Raw genomic sequence first — 19,663 nt, 5'->3', positions numbered from 1 at the left:
AAAATCAAATATATAACTTTTTACTTTAGGAAATGAGAGAGAGGGGGAGGGAGAAAAAGAGAGAGAGAGAATGAATTAAGTGCAAAATAAGAAGGAGGAAAGAAATAACAATTAGAGCAGAAATTAATGAGATTTAGGACAGGAAACCAATAGAGAAAATCAGTGAAATTAAAAAAAAAAACACAAAAAACTGGTTCTTTGAAAAGATCAATAAAAAATTGATAAGCCTCTAGCCAGGCTAATTAAGGAAAAAAGAGCAATGACGTACAGTAAGATAAGTGGTTGCCTACCTGCACTCAGGAGTAGCGGGTACTGAGGGAATAGGGAGTGATAGCTACCGGTAAAGAGCATTGGAGTATCTTTTTGAGATGGCCATGTTTTAAAGTTGACCGCGGTGATAGTTTAACATATCTGTGACTATATTAAAAACCACTGAGTTGTATACTTGAAATGGGTGAAGTTTATAGTATGAGAATTATATTGCAATAAATTTTTATTTTTCAGCAGACTTTTGCCAGCTGGTATGGCAGACTGAGGAAGGAGCTCAACAAAGTCTTTCCTCAAAAACAACAATTTTAGAGCTCTATAAATTGATCAATAGCATACAACAAATTAGTAATGGTTATCCATGAAAAACCAGGGAACTCTGGGTAAGAACAATGGAATTTGACATTGTTACCTGGGGCTACTCCATCCTCCTCCCCTCCCCCAGTTCAGATCATGTGGTAGTTCTGCCACAATTGGGGAGCTGTGAAAACCAGCAGCTTTGTCTTGGGAGGACTCCCTTGATTGGAGTGGAGTGCAGTAAAACCCCACTCTGAGCTCTGAGAGAATAGTTTCTGTTGTTTTAAGCCACCCAGTTTGTGGTTCTTTGTTACAACAGCTGTAGGAAAGTAATACAGTATTAAACTGAAGTATCTGTGATGAGTTCAAATGCATGAGTTAATCCCTAGAGAGGTACCACTAAAAATTTAACTCAAAGAGCCTTGGTCAGTTTGGGTCAGTGGTTGGAGCAACAGCCTGAGGACCAAAGGGTCTTACGGTCAAGGGCACGTACAGGACACATACCTCAGTTGCATGTTTGGGCAAAGTAGGAGGCAACCAGTCAATGTATTCCTCTCATGTCAATGTTTCTCTCTCTCCCTCCTCCCTTTCTTCCACTTTGTTTAAAAATCAATGAAAAAAATATCCTCGGGTAAGGATTTAAAAAAATCAACTCAAGAAATACAGTTCTTTTAAAGGTAGGAATTAATATGATACACTAAAAAAATCTATCGCCACAAATATCGGTAAAAGAGAAGCAGAGAAATAAAAAAGACCTCAGCCATATTGGAAAGATGTCAATCATAAATCCAACCATATCAATGGTTACATTAAATGTGAATGGATTAGCCCTGATGGGTTTGGCTCAGTGGATAGAGAGAGCATCGGCCTGTGGACCGAGGGGTCCCAGGTTCGATTCCAGTCAAGGGCATGTACTTTGGTTGCGGGCACATCCCCAGTAGGAGGTGTGCAGGAGGCAGCTGATCAATGTTTCTGTCTCATCGATGTTTCTGAGTCTCTGTCCCTCTCCCTTCCTTTCTGTAAAAAATCAATAAAATATATATATTTTTAAAAATGTGAATGGATTAAACACTTCCACCAGAAGCAGAGATTGTGAAACTGGATTTAAAAAACAAAAAAGCAACAACAATAACAACAACAAAAAAACAAGACCCAACTGTATTGCTGTCTATAGATTAAAAAACCAACACAGGTTGAGAAAAATATATCAATTCCATTCAATATTGAAAAAAAGCAAATATCCTAACAAACTAGGGTTAAAAGGAGCTTCATGTATGGAAAGACCTACTGCTAACCTTATAATTAATGCCAAAAAACCCCACACAAAACAAAAAGTGGAATGCCTTCCCCCTTAGATTGGGAACAAGGCAAGGATGTCTATTTGTTCTTGCCACAGCCACTCAACATTGTGCTGGTGGTTCTAGCCAACTCAATAGGCACATACAAAAATACATGCAACTAGGCTGAAAAGAAAGTTAAAAGTGTATTCACTTGCGAATGACATTTTGTATGTGGAAAATCCTAAGGAATCCACAAAAAATTACTATAATAAATTCAGGAAAGGTCACAAGCTATAAGATCAATATACAAAAATCAATTATATTTCTATATATTAGCAATAATCAATTGGGAAGTGAAATTAAGAAATCATTTATATACATTCATAATAGCATAAAAAAGAATAATATGCCTGAGAATCAGTTTAGTAAAAAGTGCCAGGCTTGCACACTGAAAACTTTGGAACATTGCTGAGCCATCTCGCAGAGGTTTTCCAGCGGTCCACACACTTTCCAGAGGCTGGTGCTCAACCAGGATGGGACTTTAGAACATAAGAAATGTCAACCAACCGTACAATTGTCCAAAAGTCCTGCTAGGGTTTTTGTTCCAAATATATTAGGCTTACATATTATTAATTTGGGTAGAATTGGCACCTGTACAATATTAAATAGTCCCATCCATGAAAATGACATGTCCTCCCATTTACTGAGGTCTTTTATGCCCAGGAAGGGAAATTTAAGCATTTTCTGCACAAAGGCCAAGTGCGTTTTTGTTAGTGTAATTTCTGGACACTGTGTATTTCTGTTGATATTATAAATATCTTATTTTCCTATTTTACTTTCTTCGTATTTTCTAAATGGTTATTGCGGATATCAAGGAAAGTTATTCATTTTTATATTTTTTTTTGAATATGGTCACCTGGCTGAGCTCTCACAAGCTTGTTGATTCTCTTGGGTTTTCTCTGGAAATGGTCATGTCCTTCTGCTCTTGACAGTAAACAGGCAGCGACTCAAGGGAGCTGGAGCCTGGGCCGGGACAACCTGGGACACACCTGTTCCCTGCGGGCGGGACAGCGCGGCGCGCTCCGCCTCGTTCTCGGAGGGGCGCTCGCCCCGCAGGTGGACGCACTTCCCCGCAGACACTCGCCGGCGAGCGCCGCGCCCTGCCCCGCCCCCGCCCCGGCCAATCGCGGCGAGGAGTCGGGCCGGAGGGACCAATCGCGCCTCCCTCCTCGGGCCGCAGCCCTCGGGGAAGTTTGTGGATCCGCAGGAAACTTCTGCCGCCGGACGGCCCAGCGCTGCTGACGCGGCGCCCCGCACGGCCACCTCCCGGGGCCTCAGAGCCGCTGGCCCAGCCCCGCGCGTCGCCCCGTCGCGGCCCCGAGCTGCCCAGGCGCCTTCGCTCATGGCGGTGGCCGCGCTGTACACGCAGGTAGGCGGGGGGCGGGGGCGGGGGCCGGAGGGAAGGGGCCGGGAAGGAAGCGGCGGGCGCTAGTGCTGACTGTACCTGTGCCCGGCCGCTCCTGTGCGCCTGGCGCGCCCGTGGCCCGGAGGGGCCGCGGGGAGCCCGGGAATATGAGGGCGCGGGAACGGCAACCCCACCCCCCCGGGGACCCGTCCGTGTCCGTGGGAAAGGCGCCCCTCGAGCCTGGGTCCCCTCGGGACGGGAAGACCGAGTGTCACAGGGGCCTGGGCTCCAGGGGTCGCGCGTCAGGCCCGTCTCCGCGTCGCTCCGACCCTCTTCCCGAGCCACAGGTGGAGGCTGTTGCCCGCGAGCACGTGGAAATCTCAGCCGCGGGAGAATAATCGCATCCATCATCCCCTCGGCCTCCTGGGAGCCCCTTGAACGACTGGGCTCGGAAGCTCCGAGCGCGGTGCTGAGGCTGCTGCTGCTAGACTTGCTGGGTCTCCCGGGCTGCGCGCGTGTTTGGGTTCATCTGAGGCCAGAGCCGCAGCAGCCGAGATGGGTGGCCCAGGCCTCACCCAGAGGTTGGGGGCTGCTAGGAACCCGGGCTCCTCACTCACCACGGACGTGGTGCTTTGCCGTGTGTACACCACCTTCCATACACACCCCGGGCTGCAGGAATCACTAGCGCAGCCTCGGAAACCCCATCTCCCGTGGGGGCCGAGGGCTCCACACTTTCGGGAGGAAGGACGGCATTCCCACTCGGTGTCCAGAACTCTCTGAGATGACCTTGGCTAATAATTGGGATAAAAAGTGTGAAAGTGTTGGCCCTTTGGGAAAAAAATCCATTTCAATCGCCATAAAGCCATTCCTCCTACTATACGCTCATCCCCAGGATTCAAACTGATGAGACTACAGCCCATTCATTTGTCCTGACACATGCCCTCTCTTTATATTTAAAGACACTTTTGCTATAGATGGAAACAATAATTGTAAGTAAATATTTCAGTAGTCTGAGCAATCTTTTTCTTCTACCTTGTTTGATTAGTAACAGACGTTTCCCCTCTAATGCATGTGTTTCCATTAACTAGTGTTCTAAATGGACAGTGTTTGAATTGCCTCTGTTCTGGGCTAGTTTTACCAATGAGAATATGAGCCATCAGATAGCCAACAGTGCTTCTTTGGTCTTCAATTTACTGGAGGTAAAAAAAAGAGAAAAAGTTCTTGAACAAAACCTTTCTTGGAAGATACTGTGGAGGACAGAGAAAACTGTTAACCCATTTTAGGTAACAATCCCTCCCACTCCCTATCACCAAGTGCCTCATAAATATATGTAGGTTTACAGTTGTGAGTACACGAAACACAGAGTTTATTCTTAGATTATTAATTATTGTATTATTTCTTTGTATTACAACTGTAAACCTACGTTTGTCCACCCGTACATGAAATGCTAACTCGGACCAGGCACAGTGTAGGAAAACGGATATGGAAGAGTTTTCTAGAGATGAGCTTGAATGGATAGAGAATCTGAGTCTGTTTCTCTTCTGAGAATCCCAGAGCCAGAGGAACCTTGATGGCTGCCCCTACCCACTTGGTGTCCAAGTAGGCACACGTGTTCCTAGGCTGTTACCTTCCTTCCAGGTGGGCAGTCAGCCCCCCACTGTGTCAATTTCAGAGTTTATGTAGCTGCCTGTTTAGGCTTTAGGAAGATTTTGTTAAAGATTTCTTTTTAAAAAATATACTCAAATTTTCCCCCCATATTCCTCTCACCACCCTATTCCTCTCTCTCAAGGAAAAAAAAACCTACGAAGTATTTTGTGTACATTTTCAGAGAAGGAAAATGGTAATATATATTCTCATTTATTCTTTACTATTCTTTTCCATATCAGCACACACTTCATTTTTAAAATTTATTTACTGATTTTAGAGAGAGAGAGAGAGACAGGGAAGAAAGGAGGTAGAGAAGGAGGGAGGAGTTATTTATGCATTCAGTGGTTGATTCTTGTATGTGCCCTGACCAGGGATCGAACCCATAACTTTGGCATATTGGGATGACACTCTAACCAACTGAGCTACCCAGTCAGGGCAGCATACACTTTATAACGAATGTTTACATTCAATAATATTTTGTATTACTTTCAGGTGTGTAGCATAGTGGTTAGACATTCATATACTTTACAAAGGGTTTCCCCCAATATTTCCAGTACCCACCTGGCACCATACATGGTTATTACAATATAATTGACTACATTTCCTATGCTGTACTTTACATCCTCATGACTATTCTCTAACTACCGATCTGTACTTGTCAATCTTTTCACCCAGTCGCCCAACCACCCTCCCCTCTGGCAACCATCAGTCTGTTGTCTGTATCCATGAGTCTGTTTCTGTTTTGTTTGCTCATTTACATTGTTCTTTAAATTCCACATATAAGTGCCCATGAGAGAGGGGCCAGAGTCATATTGTTGATTTGTCAGGTCATCTTGACTGCCCAGGAAAAACTTGGGGCTGCAGAAATGGAGGATGAGGCAGAGTCTGGAGAGCATGTGGAGATAGGTGAGAGGAGAGACTGGACTGGGGTGTGTGCGGGAGAGGGATGAGCAAGGATGACATGGAGGTTAGCGTCCGGGGGACTGAGAGTGGGGCCGCACCGTTGGCACTAGGGACATCAGGTGGTGGAGATATTTCTTAGGAAAGTTGTGAGGCAAATCCCTGCCAGGGTTGAGCTGGTGGTGGTGGGCTTCTAGGTAGTTGCAGGTTTGTGTAGACTCCAGAGGATGGGCCAGGAGTCATGTGCCCAGAGGTGGAGTTGAAGCCCAGGCAGTTAGGGCCTCACCAAGGAAGAGAAGAGGGCCAGGACAGGACCCTGGAGATGCATCTGATCAGGGAGGGAGAGGAGGCAGAGGGGCCAGGGCTAGAGCCATGGCAGGGAGGAGGAGACAGGAGAGCCAGCATCCAGAACCAAGGAAGAGAGGTTCTGAGAAACAGGGACTCCTGGGAGAGCAGCAGTTGCTTCGGGGAAAGTATACAACAGCCCATCTCTTTTCCAGTGCAGTGTGGCGACATGCCTTAGAAATGTCCACAGCATTTGACCCAGCAGCTCCACGCTGGGGAAAAACCAGTCTGGCCATTCTCTTCTTGAGGCCCCCTAGAGCTCCATCACTTTCAGACTCGCTAACCAGCCATGACGTCCTGCCTCTGCCTCACCTCCCACCCCCTGCCCGCCAGCTCCTGCCCTGGCACAGGCTGCACCGACTTCTTGCTGCCTCTCAGTGCATTCCTCTGCCTGGGCACCTGGGCACCTGGGCTCCCCCTGCTCGGAATGTTTGTCTGTCTCTGTCTCTCCTTTGCTCACCCCCGCCTGCACTTTCCAGATTCCATTTGAGCAGGGCCTCTTCTGAGAAATCTTTGCCCTCCAAAAGGCACCTTTAATATGACTGTTAACAGCTCATTAGCTCTCTGTCTCCCCTGTTGACCAAGAGCTTCTAGAGAACATGGAGCACTGGGCATTCAGTATGTGTTTGATGTGTGCATGCTTGAGTGAATGAGTTTTTCTGCTCTCAGAAAAAGCTACGGGCATGAAAATGATGCTGTTGATGACGGTTACTTTTATCTCAGTCACTGAGTACTTTTTATGTGCCAGATACCATCCTCAAAACTTTATTTGCCTTCTTTTACTTAATCTGAATAACCAATATCCCAATTTTACAAATGACCCAGGTTAAATTGCCTAAGGTTCCATAGATGTGATGGAGCCAGGATTAAAAGCCTAAGTTTTTAACACTTCCCACTACCATCCCCTTGGTTTTACAGCCTTATCATCTTCCTCCTCTTTAAGAGATCTGGCCTTCCTCTCACACAGAGGACTGGTGGGAAGTCCATCCACTTCATAGCGGCCTCCCTTTGCGCCGGGTTGTTTATCACATTATTTCTTCTAATAACAAATGGAAACAAACCCAATGTCCAGCAAAAGGGTAGAATTTGATGGATTATAGAAGATCTACAGGATGGAGTAGTATGAATCCATTAAACATGCTACTTAATGAAGAGTTCTTAGCAATATGGGGAAAATGCTTGTGTTACATAAAAAATGAGGGTACAAAAATTATATATGCTGTGTGATCATAATCATATAATATATATGTTTCTATATGGCCTTCTTCCTTTCAAACCAGGGAGGAAGTCCATGTGTGTCAGTAACTGAAGACTGGGCAGTCAGCTGCCAAAAAGTCAAGGGGGATGAAGGCCAAGGAAGCGTCATTAGGTTTGGCCACTAGGAGGTTCTTGGCATTGCTTCTCTTTCAGTAGAACCGTGAGGGCGAAAGGGGACCCCTGAGCATGGTGACAGGCTGAAGAGAGGGAAGTGGAGGACTGGGGTCCGAAGCTATTAAGACAGGCACCAGGCATGGGATAGTCTCAGGAAGGAGGCGGGGACCTGAGGCTGTGGCGGCAGGAGTTGAAGACATGGAGATATTTAGAACAAAGGAAGCCCAGAGGCTTGACTGCTGCGGAGAATGCCACGTGGGCGGGGCTGAGAGGTTGGGGAGAGTGACAGTACACCAGCCCTTTCTCTTACAGCATCATTCCAGACTCAGCATCAAGGCCGCCTTCCTCTGGGTGAATTTCAATACCTGGTATCTATCTTATCTTGGTGGCACTATTTTCTAGAGCTGGTCTGCTGAGCCATGAGTACCATGGGACTGGGGGATGCAACCTCCTGTGATTGCCCTCCGTGCAGGCCAGCATTGCGTTCCTTTTCCGTTTGTTTCAAGGAGAGCTGCTCCTGTAGGTGGTGGCTGAGGTTGAGTCTTGGTTCTGCCCTTTGCTAACTGGGTGACACTGTACAAGTTACTTAACCTCCTGGGTTTCCACATTCATAAAATGGACTTAGGTTTTACCAGTCGTTGTAAGGATTAAATCATCTGTGTAAAATCCTTAGCAAAATACCTGACACACAATGCTTAATAAAAGTTTTTTAATATTGATGTTATTATAATACTGTTGATTTTGGGTCCCTATATACTGGATTTTACAGTTATCCCTATTAAATTTTCGAACTTGTTGTTTAGTGTTCTGCAGATTGTCAAAACCTTTAGCAGTCCTGACGATCCTTGGCTAATAATATTTCATCTGATATTTGATGCACAGGTGTTGTGTTTTTCATCTGAGATGTTGGTGAAAGTGATGAATGGAGATGAGGCACCAGAACTCTATGGCGCCTCTGAAGACCTTCCGTAAAGTATTCTCACTCATTCATCAGAACTCAGGTTATGACTGGTTTTAGCCACAGATTCACAAATTCTATTATCCTTCAACTGTTTGTTTCTTTCACTTGTGCATGAAGAACTCACAGACATCTTCATTGAAGTTTTGCTTAAATTCAGATGTGAAGTATCTTTTTTTTTTCCCTGCAGCACTTTTATTTTGAAGTGTCTTAACTAGCAGTCTGGGGTCCGTAGCTAAACTAAGGTCAAAATTCAGTTTAATGACTTTCCTTTTGGCTCTTCTAAGCAGCTTTTAGATTTCTATATATCATCAACAACTCTGGAAAATTAGATTTATCTGTTGTATTATATATGGGTAGTTGAAAAGAGTAAAAAAAGGGGAGGACATAAAGACTAAACTACCACCTAGTCTTTCATTCATGCAACTGGACTACTGCAAATTCAAATTTTGTTCAAAGATGTTCATTGAACATCTAGTGCTAGCTAGGGGGAAATCATTGTATTGGGTTCCAGGGCAAAAAGACAACGCTCTTTAAGTTCAAATGTCAGTGGGGGAGATGGAAGTGACCCAGAAACCTGGGAAGGGTAGAGAGAGCTCTAAAAAGGAAGCATTCAACTCTGCCTGGGGTGAGGGTGCCAGGGAAAGTGCCACAGAGAAGGGGATTTTGAGCTGACTCGACTGCTCAAAGTAGTTGCTCAGTGATGGGGGAGGAGGGTGGCTTGGGGGTGGAAGGACTCGAAGTGTTCAGGGTGCTCTATAAACTGCTGGTGGTTTGGGTGGGAAGTAGACAGAGGGCAGATTCACAAGGGGGTGACCCAAGGAGGAAAGTTGGATAAGATAGGCATAAGGATCACTTGAGCTTGGGATTTGTGTCTGAGCACATTTGGGGGTTGATGTCTAGAAGGGAATTGGAATTGTGATCTAGATCCATGGGGAGAGCTGGGCTGGAGGACTCAGTGGTACACAGTCTTGGAAACCGTGTTGTGAGAAGAGACCAGGAAGGACTTTGGGAGACACTAGAGGAGGCCTGAGAAGGGCCCTGGGGAACGAGGGAAGAGGAGGAGGGAAAGAGGGAGCACTGTGTCACCACTCTGGCCTGGCTGACCCAGAACGTGTACTAGTAGAGTCCCTTCCAGGCCAGTAGGTGGCTGGGGTGGAAACCGGTGATATTCCATGATCCATGTGAGGCCTGCAGATGCCAGTAGAACCCCTCAAATGGGCGGGCAACCTGAGAAGATGCTGCTCTCTCTCACGTGAGCATGTGGGGTATGCGGATCGGACATCTTCCTGGGAACATATCACTTCCTAAGCGTCAGTTCCTTTGTCTCATTCCCGAGCCTCCCATGGCTTGGGGACACCACGATCGCCGGCCTGGGGGAGGATTCCCAGAAAAGGTGTGGGAGATGGGCCTGCCCCAGAGGGTGGCCTAAGTCGGGTGGCTCCTGCTTCAGGAAAAGGAACCACACTGGGGAGATCACATGAGAGCTAGTCACATTGTTTGCAGGGACTGCGTTTGTTTGTCTAAATGCTGTAAAGTTAGCTCTCCCTCCGGTTTGAAGTGTTGCCTCGTGGGTAAAGGAATGAGAGGAAGAAGGGAGGGACCGAATGGGTGTAACTTCTGTGGAACTGGGTAAACTTTGGTGTGTTTACTTACCAGGCTGGGTTTCAGCCTAAATGACTGGCAGCGTTGTCGGTAGAGGCACCGGGCCCAGTGGGGGATGGAGGGCCTGGGAACTCAGGGGGGCCAAGGAGGCCACTGTGTTCACACCAGAAGAGAAGCAGATGCTTGGTTCCATTCGTCCTAATAGTGCCTACCATGTAACACTACTTTGAGCTGAAATTAACCAATGAAACAAATGTAACCTGAGTGCCGGGAGAATCTGTGCGCCCTCAACAGGTGGTTGCACATGGTCCCAAGAATGTGTCCGCACTGCAGGCCCCCACATGCTCAGGAGAGATCAGAATTATTTTCAGGGCCAGACTCGTGTAGTTAACAAGTAGTTCAAGAGGAGCCCTGGCCCTGGCTCCCCTGGAGTCCGCACCTTTGAGACTCTCTGTGTGGTATCTGGTGGGTTACTGACCTCTCTGGCCTCCAGTTTAGGGATCAGGAAAACAAAAGGCTTAGATTGGCTGAGGGATTTGAACATTACTTCTCAGACCCCAGGATTCCTTGGAGGACTTGACAGACGTCAGCCGCAGCCCCCTCTGCGCTTCTGCCTGGACACCTCCATTTTCACCTCTTTCCCCCGTTTCACAGAAGTCAGCTTTCTGCAGCTGTGTGTGAAGAACACCTGGGGTAGACAGCCTTCATGGGCCCTTTCAGCTCTAAAATCCTACCGTGGCCAATTCGTGATAAATTGGGATAGTCTGTTAATGATTTCAGCTTTATGAGGTTAGTAAGAAATATTTTCAGTAGCAGACCTGAGGTAGAAAATGGTAGCCCATGGCAACAAGGATGCATAGAGTGTGGGCGTCTGTCTAAGAGGTGTGTCTGTCTGTGTTTATTAGGCTTCTGTCCACCTATCTGCAGGGGGTGGGGGTGTATCTGAGTATGTGTCATTGCCTGCCAAGTCATGCTTCCTCTCTCTCTCTCTCCCTCTCTCAGGTCTTACCCTCCCATGCTACATTTCAGCAAGCTTCTGCTCTTAAGTAGCTGTCAGTAATTAAAGCAACCCAAATAACTTAGGGAGTCATGATTGATATCCAACCAATTTTAAATAGATATATATATTATTAAGTGAAGCAATTTATATTAACTAGGAGATTAATAGCTATGCTCCTCAGCCAACTTTGCCCAAGTCTAATACTGAAACCCTGAATTATGTTTTATACTTATTTTTTATTTCCTCCAACATCTTGTTATGAACATTTTAAGCGTAAAGTTGAACAAACTCTACAGTAAGCATCTGTCCCACCAGCTAGATTTGAGCGTGAACATTTTTTCACTGTATTTGTTGTATCACATATCTATCCATCTTTCTATCCTTCTATGCAGCCCTCAACCCATCTTATATTTGGAAGCATTATAGAGTAAATTGTATATGTCAATACCCATCCTCCTAAATACTTCAGTATGCATATTGTTAAGAGTTCCTTTTTGTTCTGTGTGTAAAATTTCCAGACAACGAAATGCACAAATCTTAAGTCTATGTTCTCTGAAGTTTGAAAGTGCTTAGCGCCTGTGTAACCCAAACCCCATCAAGACATAGAATGTAGCCATCACCCCAGAACATTCCTTCAGGCACCTTCCCAGTCACTCCCAGGCCCTAGCTACCCCCAGAGGCAATACTGCTTGGATTTTCCCCACTGTATGTTAGTTTTACCTGTTCTGCACTTCATGTAAAGATACCTATACAGAATGTACTCGTTTGTGCAAAGCTAGTGCTTCACAGATTCACTCAAGTTCTTGGTTGTATCAGTAGTTGACCTTGTGTTGGTTAGTAGGATTCCATTGTGTGCGTATGCCACAGTTGCATGTTTACTCTTTCTAAAATGTATTCTCACATCAGTGGACATTTAGCCCATTTCCAGTTTGGGGCTGTTATGAAAACTGTGGAGCTCATCTTAGCTCTGCTCCTGGGGAACTTGGCGGCCAGTGTTCTGTGGGCAGTGAGGGTCAGACACTGCCGGCCTCTCGCGCTTCATCCAGATCTGGCATCCTGGGCTACCGAGCCTTTAGATTCAAGAGCTTTCTTTCCTAGGTGCTGCTTAATGTCTTCATGGGGGTGTTTTCAGTTCCTGTCCCTGTTGGCCTGCTTATGTCCCAAGATGTTAGGGTATCCTGGAGGGCACTCTACTGATAGAAACTGCTGGTACTTGAGCCGAGGGATGCAAATATGCACATATGCACAGGCCAGTGATTGGCTGGTTAGTAGGAAGACCATGGTGACATGAGAAGATGCCTTTCCTTTTTGGTAACCTAGCACTGTGGCAGACATAGGCATCATGGATGTTTAGCAAGTGTTTATTGAATGGATGAATGAATGGGCAGAGGAATGACTTTACAGACTGCTACAGGAGACTTAGATGTGGGGTCTGGGTGGAAGGGTATGATGCAGACAGCATGTCTGGAGGAGAGAGAGGAGCGAATCATGGACCCTAGGATGGCAGCTGCAGTGTAAGCACTTGGCCGTCACCTTATATTTATCTTTTTAGATATATATGTGTGTGTGTGTGTGTGTATATATATATATATATATATATATATATATATATAGTTATTGTTATTAGAAAGATCTCTTACCTTTTGAGACAGAGAAAGACAAGTATAACATGCTCTCACTCATATGTGGAATCTAATGAACAAAATATACTGATAAACAAAATAGATCCAGAGACATAGAAACAAAGAACAGAATGTGGAAGGAACGCGGGGGAGGGTGGATAGTTGGGAAGTGATCAACCTAAGAACTTGTGTGCATATACGCATGACACATGGACACAGACAATAGGGTGGTGAAGGCCTGGGGAGGGGGGCGGAGGCAGGCTAGAAGGGGTCAATGGGGGAGCAAGGGGGACATATGTAATACTTTCAACAATAAAGGTTTTTGAAAAAATATGTATATTGTCATTAATTTCAGAGACAGGAAGGGAGAGGGAGAAAGAGAAACATCAATGATGAGAGAGAACTATTGATTGGCTGCCTCCTGCATGTCCCCTACTGGGGATTGAGCCTGCAACCCGGTCACATGACCTGACCAGGAAATGAACCATGACCTGCTGGTTCTTGGGTCAACACTCAGCTACACAGACCGGGCACCTTGTCTTTATCTTGAACAGCATTCAGGTATGACTGGTAAATTCTGTGAATTTCCTAATATGTGAATTATTAGGCATGTGTGTTCATTGGCTTGGGTTGACATAAGACTATACCACAGCCTGGGTGCTAAACAACAGACACCTATTTCTCACAGTTCTGGAAGCTGGGAAGTCCTAGATCAGGGTGTTGGCAGGGTTGGTGTCTGGCGGGAACTTCTCCCCCTGGGTGGAGACAGCTGCCTTCTCACTGTTTCCTCACATGGCCTTTCGGCAGCACATCAGGTGAAGAGAGATTGTATGTGTGCGAGCTCTCTGGAGTCTCTTCTTATGACACTAATCCTAAAGCTCAGGGCCTTATGACTTCGTTTAACCTTAACTACCTCTTAAAGACCCTGTCTCCAGGCACATTGTAAATTAGGCCTTTAACGTATGCATTTTGGAGGGACACGGTTCAGTACACAGCGGTGTGGTTCTGCCTGAAGCCTTGCATGTCAGCACTGGGTGTACTGATGGCTTGTTGGGAACTGAGCTCGGCAGCTCCACCTGGACTTGCATTTCCCAGTGGGAACCCTGGGCTGCTGGCCTGGGTGGTAAGACGGGAATAATGCTGCTGTGACATGACCTCTACAGCACTTTGCAGAGTGCTTTCAAGTACAGTGTCTAATTTAACCTCCCAGCAAATCTGCGAGGTAGGCCTTGTTGTACCCATTTTATGGATGAGAAAAATGAGGCACAAGAAGTTAAGTGTCTGGCCCAGAGCCCCATGGTCCATCAGCAGTGAACACAATCTCTGCTCCAGCGCTTGCAGGCAGCGCTCAGGTCTTCCCTTTAGGGGCGCTCAGGGACTCATTGTCACTCCCAGGGGTTCAGCTTTCCAGGTGGATATAGGCTGTGGGAATCCCGTTGTCTAGAAAATGAAGCAGCCAGGCCTGATGCATGGCAGATACACTAAAGCTTACCTCCTCAGCAAAAATTAGGTAAAAGTGTTCCTAATGAAGGGACAGAAGCAAACCTTCAAGTCTGATCACCAGGTGATCTGTGTCTTATTGTCGAAGTGCTGGAATTAAGCCTGTCTCATTGTGTTGGTCAGTACAACAGGGTTTGGATTCCGGATCCTGAAGACGTTTGGAAATCTGCTGAAATAGCAAAGGACTACAGAGTTGGTGACAAAGTCCTGCGACTCCTGCTGGAGGATGGAACGGTAGGTCCTCGCTGGCTGTGGCTGCCGTGACGTATGAAGGGATAACTGGGGTATGTTGGGGGAGGGGGGGCGGGGCATATGGTCCCTATGGGAGCAGCCAGGGGAGGACCCATGAGGGGCACCCAAAATGGCCAGCTGGTGCTGTGGATGCACTCATGTGTACCACTCCCCTTTTTCTCCCCACCCCCCTACCCCCACCCCAGGCTGCCCAACTGAAGGCCAAAAGTGCCCTGCCTCAGCTGGGCCTCTCTCGCACTGAGGTGGGGCAGGCAGGGCACCAAGATGGTAGACAGCACGGAGGTGTGGCAGACAGGCCTGTGCCCTGTGCTGCATTTCCAGGGAGTCCGCACTGTTGGGAAATGGCTGAAAAACAATTAGCCATTTTGGTTTCCTAGGTCTTAGCTCAGAGACTGGGCAAAGACAAGAAACTTGGAGGGAAGTAGTTTGAGCCCGAGGCATAACTGGCAGAAAACAACATCAAGATGGGAAGACAGCCCTAGCTATTTGGCTTAGTGGATAGAGCATCGGCCCATGGACTAAAGGGTCCCAGGTTCAATTTCTGTCAAGGGCATGTACCTCGGTTGCAGACTTGATCCCCGCCCTTGGTCAGGGCAAGTGCAGGAGGCAACCAATCGATGTGTCTCTCTCACATCAATGTTTCTCTCTGTGTGTCTCTCCCCCTCCCTTCCACTCTCTAAAAATCAATGGAAAAATATCCTCGGGCGATGGGAAGAGGAAGAGAAACAGAGGGGAGAGAGAGAAAATCAGACGGGAGTGGGAGGTGTGAGAGGAGAGCAGAGGGAGAGCGAGTCCGGCTGCAGGTGGATAAAAACATGAAGAATTGGGAGCTCCCCAGGGAGCATGATGGGGCAATTAGGAAAGTGACGGGAGGTGGGACGGGTGGACAGGAATGTCCAGCTTCGTGTGACATCCTGAGGGCCTCTGTCCGAGTTGGTGTGGCGAGGGAGAGACGGGGCTGGGCAGTGCCTGTGGAGGAGCATGTTGGTGAGGACGTCCTCTCGGAGGCTGGGCATGCCTTTTGATGACCAGCTTCCGCACATTTGCCTTTGCTTTACCCATCGTGAGTCGTCCTATTCCTCCCCAGTGCTAATGACATCCCGCTGGATCCATAGCTAAGGTGGCTTTGCCTTTTTTAGAATCAAGTATGAGGATACAGAGCTGGGCAGAGGATTCCTGATCCATCTGGATGCCAGAGTTGGTCTGGGGAAGGTCATCTGAATATTTAAATGCTGGAATTTCCAAAGCATGCAAATGGCTTCTATAGAGGCAGGACACACTATTTCCAATCAGAGTATCCTGGATTTGGGCATCATTTCCTGAGATACTGAAGGAAGGTGAACATAGATGTGAAGGGCACATCCTCTAGAATCAATATCTGGATTCAAATCCTGCCACAGCTACTCGCTAGTCTGTGACCGTGAGCCCTGTGATTGCTTCACATGTGGAATGGGTTAATAACAGCACCACAGCACAGGGAGGTTGCTGCAGATCAAATGAGATGACCCAGGTGTGCGTGTGCAGATGTAAGAGACATGAAGTGAGAGGATGCTGTGCCTCCATTAGCCTCTCCCTTCCCATCTGAAACTCCTTGCAGCATTTGTGGAAAACCTCCTGTGCACAGCCAAGCTTCTAATTAGGGATCAGATGGCTCTGGGTGAACAATCTCAGACAGCAGATGCAGTGGTGGCTCGCTGCCTTAGTAATATCAGCAGGGCCTCAGGTGGCGACATTCCTGGCCCTGAGCCAGCTGCCTGGAGGAGGAGGGAGAGGCAGGTGAGATGGAGGCTGCCAGGCTGCTGTGTAACTTGACTCTTTGTACCATGAAGGACAGAGCCTGCTTTGTGTAGGAGAATGGCAATTCTGCCCCGACTGCCAATCTGATGTTCTTCACATTTTCTCCCCGTCCCCCATGCTGTTCCTTCTGTTTGTCTTTCCCTCTCTCCTCCGTTTCTTACACACACACACACACACACACACACACACACACACACACAGACACACACACAGACACACACAAAGACACACACACACACACACACACACACACTGGCTGAACTGGAAAAGGAGGCTGTTAATCTAAAACAGAAAACTCAGGAAATGTAAAAATTATGTATGAGCAGCATTTTTCTTTTATTCTCAAAGTGTGTAGATGAAGAATGTTCTGCAAACATAATGACATTGACCATGGAGCAGGCAGCTGCATTGAGGACTCACGTCCCGTTGTTGTCCAGAGCTGCTCTCCTTACGCAGAACAGAGCGAGCAACCAACAAACCACACCCCTGTCGGTGTGGATGGGGGCCATCCTGATGCAGGCTTCAGGGTCAGCCAGACCCATATCATGTGTGACCTGGGACAAGGGCTGAACCTCTCTGAGCCTGTCTCCTTCACCATTGATCAGGGTAGTCATGCCCTCCTGGGAAGGCAGTTTTGAGGATTAAACGAAATAACCAGTGCTGAGTGCTGACACAGTGGGCACTTGCTAAGGGGCAGCTGGCTCACCTTGAGCTGGTCCAGGACCAGGTATTGAAAGGAAGGCAGCCTGGGAAGGCAGAAGGGAAACAAGCTTGCTGGGTGCCCTAGTTCTGTCACTTCTCCAAGCTGTGGACTGCAAATGAAGGAAGTTAGAGCAGGTAGCCATCGGTCTCTTGGTGCTCTGACATCTGGAAGAGGTGTGGACACCGCCAGGCAGGCTAACCGGGCCTTCACTCTGCTCAGGCAGCTGCCTCCGGAACACGAGGTGAAAGGGGCAGAGGAGAGGCCAGCCTGGGGTTCCCCAGCCCAGGGCTGAGGTTGGTAAACACAGGCAGCCCTGCAGGTGGAGCTGGGAGCCCTCGGGAACACTGGTAGCCTCGCTCAGAGAGACCACCACCTGCATGGACCCCTTTGGACCGTTCTCATCATGAAGCGTGTCAACTTCCAACAGAGATTCAGCAGCCTTAGCGCTGCAAGGGACCTTAGGTAGCCATGTCATTTTTAGCAGCAGGATTCTGTTTTCAAATCAAAACTTCCATGGCACCCAATACCTAAACCACATACGAGTAGGGAGCCTGTGGTAGGACTGGGGGTGAGGCACCTGACCTGGTGCAGCCAGTCTTTTCACAGATGAGAGAAGAGAGGCCCAGAGAAGGTGAATGACTTGTCCTAGGACACACAGCCAAGACCCCAGCACCCTGGCTCCCACTTTTTAGAAGCCAGCCATAAAGATAAGTTTCTCGTTGCTCTACATACTTGGTTTCAGGGTGTCGGAGGTCACTCTGAAGGGAGGGAGGTAGGACAGAGACGGTGGTCCAGCAGAAACACCCAACATCTTTCACTTCCAGAGCTTTAAGTGTATCTTCGTGCACAGGAGCTGGATTATTCCGTTGATCCGGAATCTCTGCCTCCACTCCGGAACCCTGACATCCTGGTGGGTGAGAATGACCTGACGGCCCTCAGCTACCTCCATGAGCCCGCGGTGCTCCACAACCTCAGGATCCGCTTCGCGGAATCCAAACTCATTTACACCTACAGCGGTAAGGAGAGGGTTCCCAGGAGCGGGACTGGCACGGACACAGTGCGTGCTGCCCAGAGCATCCTGATGACACATGTCATATTACGTTTATATTAGAATTGCTGACGTCTGTCAAAATGTGTAGTGCCCACATTTCCACCTCAGCGGCACAGGCATCTGATCTTAGGGAGTCTGTTATAAAAAGAAGTGTCTGGGTGGGGAGAATTTTCAACAAGAGCTAAGGTTGGACTACCAAGAAAAATATATGTGGATGAAGCTTGTGTTGGAGTTTGCCAATGGAGGTGATAAATTTATTACTTATTTGGGGCAATGACGTAATCATCATATTTCCATTGGGAATTGCCAAAGCCTCTCAGTGTTAGGACAGTCTCATGTCACCTCATCGGTCCCCCTTAGAGTAGCCCAGACTGGGGGTGGCATCGGCAGGGAACTGATTCAGAGCGCTGAGTGGCCTGCCCAGAGTCACACAGAAGGTTTTGTAAGTGGCAGAGCTGGGGTGACAGTAAGAACCCCATCACTGTGTCTAACGTCTCTTCTCAGGAATCATTTTGGTGGCCATGAATCCTTACAAGCAGTTGCCCATCTACGGAGATGCCATCATCCATGCCTACAGTGGGCAGAACATGGGCGACATGGACCCGCACATCTTTGCGGTGGCAGAAGAGGCGTACAAGCAGATGGCCAGGTAGCCTCCTGCGGGGCGGGCTTGCTCTGGCTCTCCTAATGCTCCTGCATTTGCTGGGTCCTCGCTGGGGAGGGAGACATCAGGCTTGGTCTCATTAGACGTCACCATCAGACCGGAGGGGTACTGGTAGAGCAGACTGCGTGTACCAAGTAGCAAATGACTCTCAGCGCATACCTGACCTGTTTAAACCGAGTTTCCTGGATTTTGTTCCTTCTGGGTGATCAAAAGTTGTTCCTACAAACACGGGACTAGCAGGTGCCTCTCTTGCAGTGTGTTGGGTTGGAGGAATATGTATTCTCTGCTGTGAGATGTTGAAGCTTTCTGACCCACCCAGGGCAGCAGAGCCCAATGGTAGATGAACACAGGTTCCAGTGTAGATTTGAGTTTTATCTTAATTTTTGCCGCTTATTTTTGTATGGCCTTGTGGAGTTCTTGCTTTGCTGGCAAACATTTATTAAAAGCCTCCTGTGGCCCTGACCGGTTTGGCTCGGTGGATAGAGCGTTGGCCTGCGGACTGGGGGGTCCCGGGTTCGATTCCGGTTGAGGGCATGTGCCTTGGTTGCGGGCACGGCCCCAGTGGGGGGTGTGCAGGAGGCAGCTGATCGATGTTTCTCTCTCATCGGTGTTTCTAACTCTCTATTCCCTCTCCCTTCTTCTCTGTGGGAGGTCAATAAAATACATTTTAAAACATTTAAAAAAATAAAAAATAAAATAAAAGCCTCCTGTGAACCCATGACCACACACACATTCCTGTACATCATCCTTGTACCCTCAGGGTGGCCATGATGGAGATGCCTGGGCAGTAAACAGATTCCAGAGCCACCGCGCAAGGTCACCCAGCATGTATGAGGCTGGGATTGGCACTCAGATGTTTTTACTCCATATGTAATTTCTTTTTCCCATAACCAGGCTCTTTTGGCTTCAATATCCTCGTCTGTAATGTATGAAGAATAAAACACCACCTTATTTTTGTAGATCCTTTCACATTTGCAAAACAACTTTCACAGTAATCTT

General features: G+C 47.7%; 1 protein-coding gene across 1 annotated transcript in view; it reads left to right on the top strand.

The window, feature by feature from the left end:
• Positions 1-3,109: 3,109 nt before the first annotated feature.
• MYO5C (myosin VC) overlaps positions 3,110-19,663 on the top strand; it is an 86,701-nt gene continuing 70,147 nt past the window's right edge. The window contains exons 1-4 of the mRNA XM_036301776.1: positions 3,110-3,273; positions 14,321-14,431; positions 17,800-17,965; positions 18,505-18,649. Of these exons, the coding sequence (XP_036157669.1) occupies positions 3,247-3,273; positions 14,321-14,431; positions 17,800-17,965; positions 18,505-18,649 (449 nt within the window). The 5' untranslated portion in view covers positions 3,110-3,246. The remainder of the gene's footprint in view (positions 3,274-14,320; positions 14,432-17,799; positions 17,966-18,504; positions 18,650-19,663) is intronic.

This window comes from Myotis myotis, unplaced genomic scaffold, assembly GCF_014108235.1.
Source record: "Myotis myotis isolate mMyoMyo1 unplaced genomic scaffold, mMyoMyo1.p scaffold_m19_p_1, whole genome shotgun sequence".
Classification (NCBI taxonomy): Eukaryota; Metazoa; Chordata; class Mammalia; order Chiroptera; family Vespertilionidae; genus Myotis; species Myotis myotis.
This window is presented reverse-complemented; position numbering and strand designations above follow the sequence as displayed.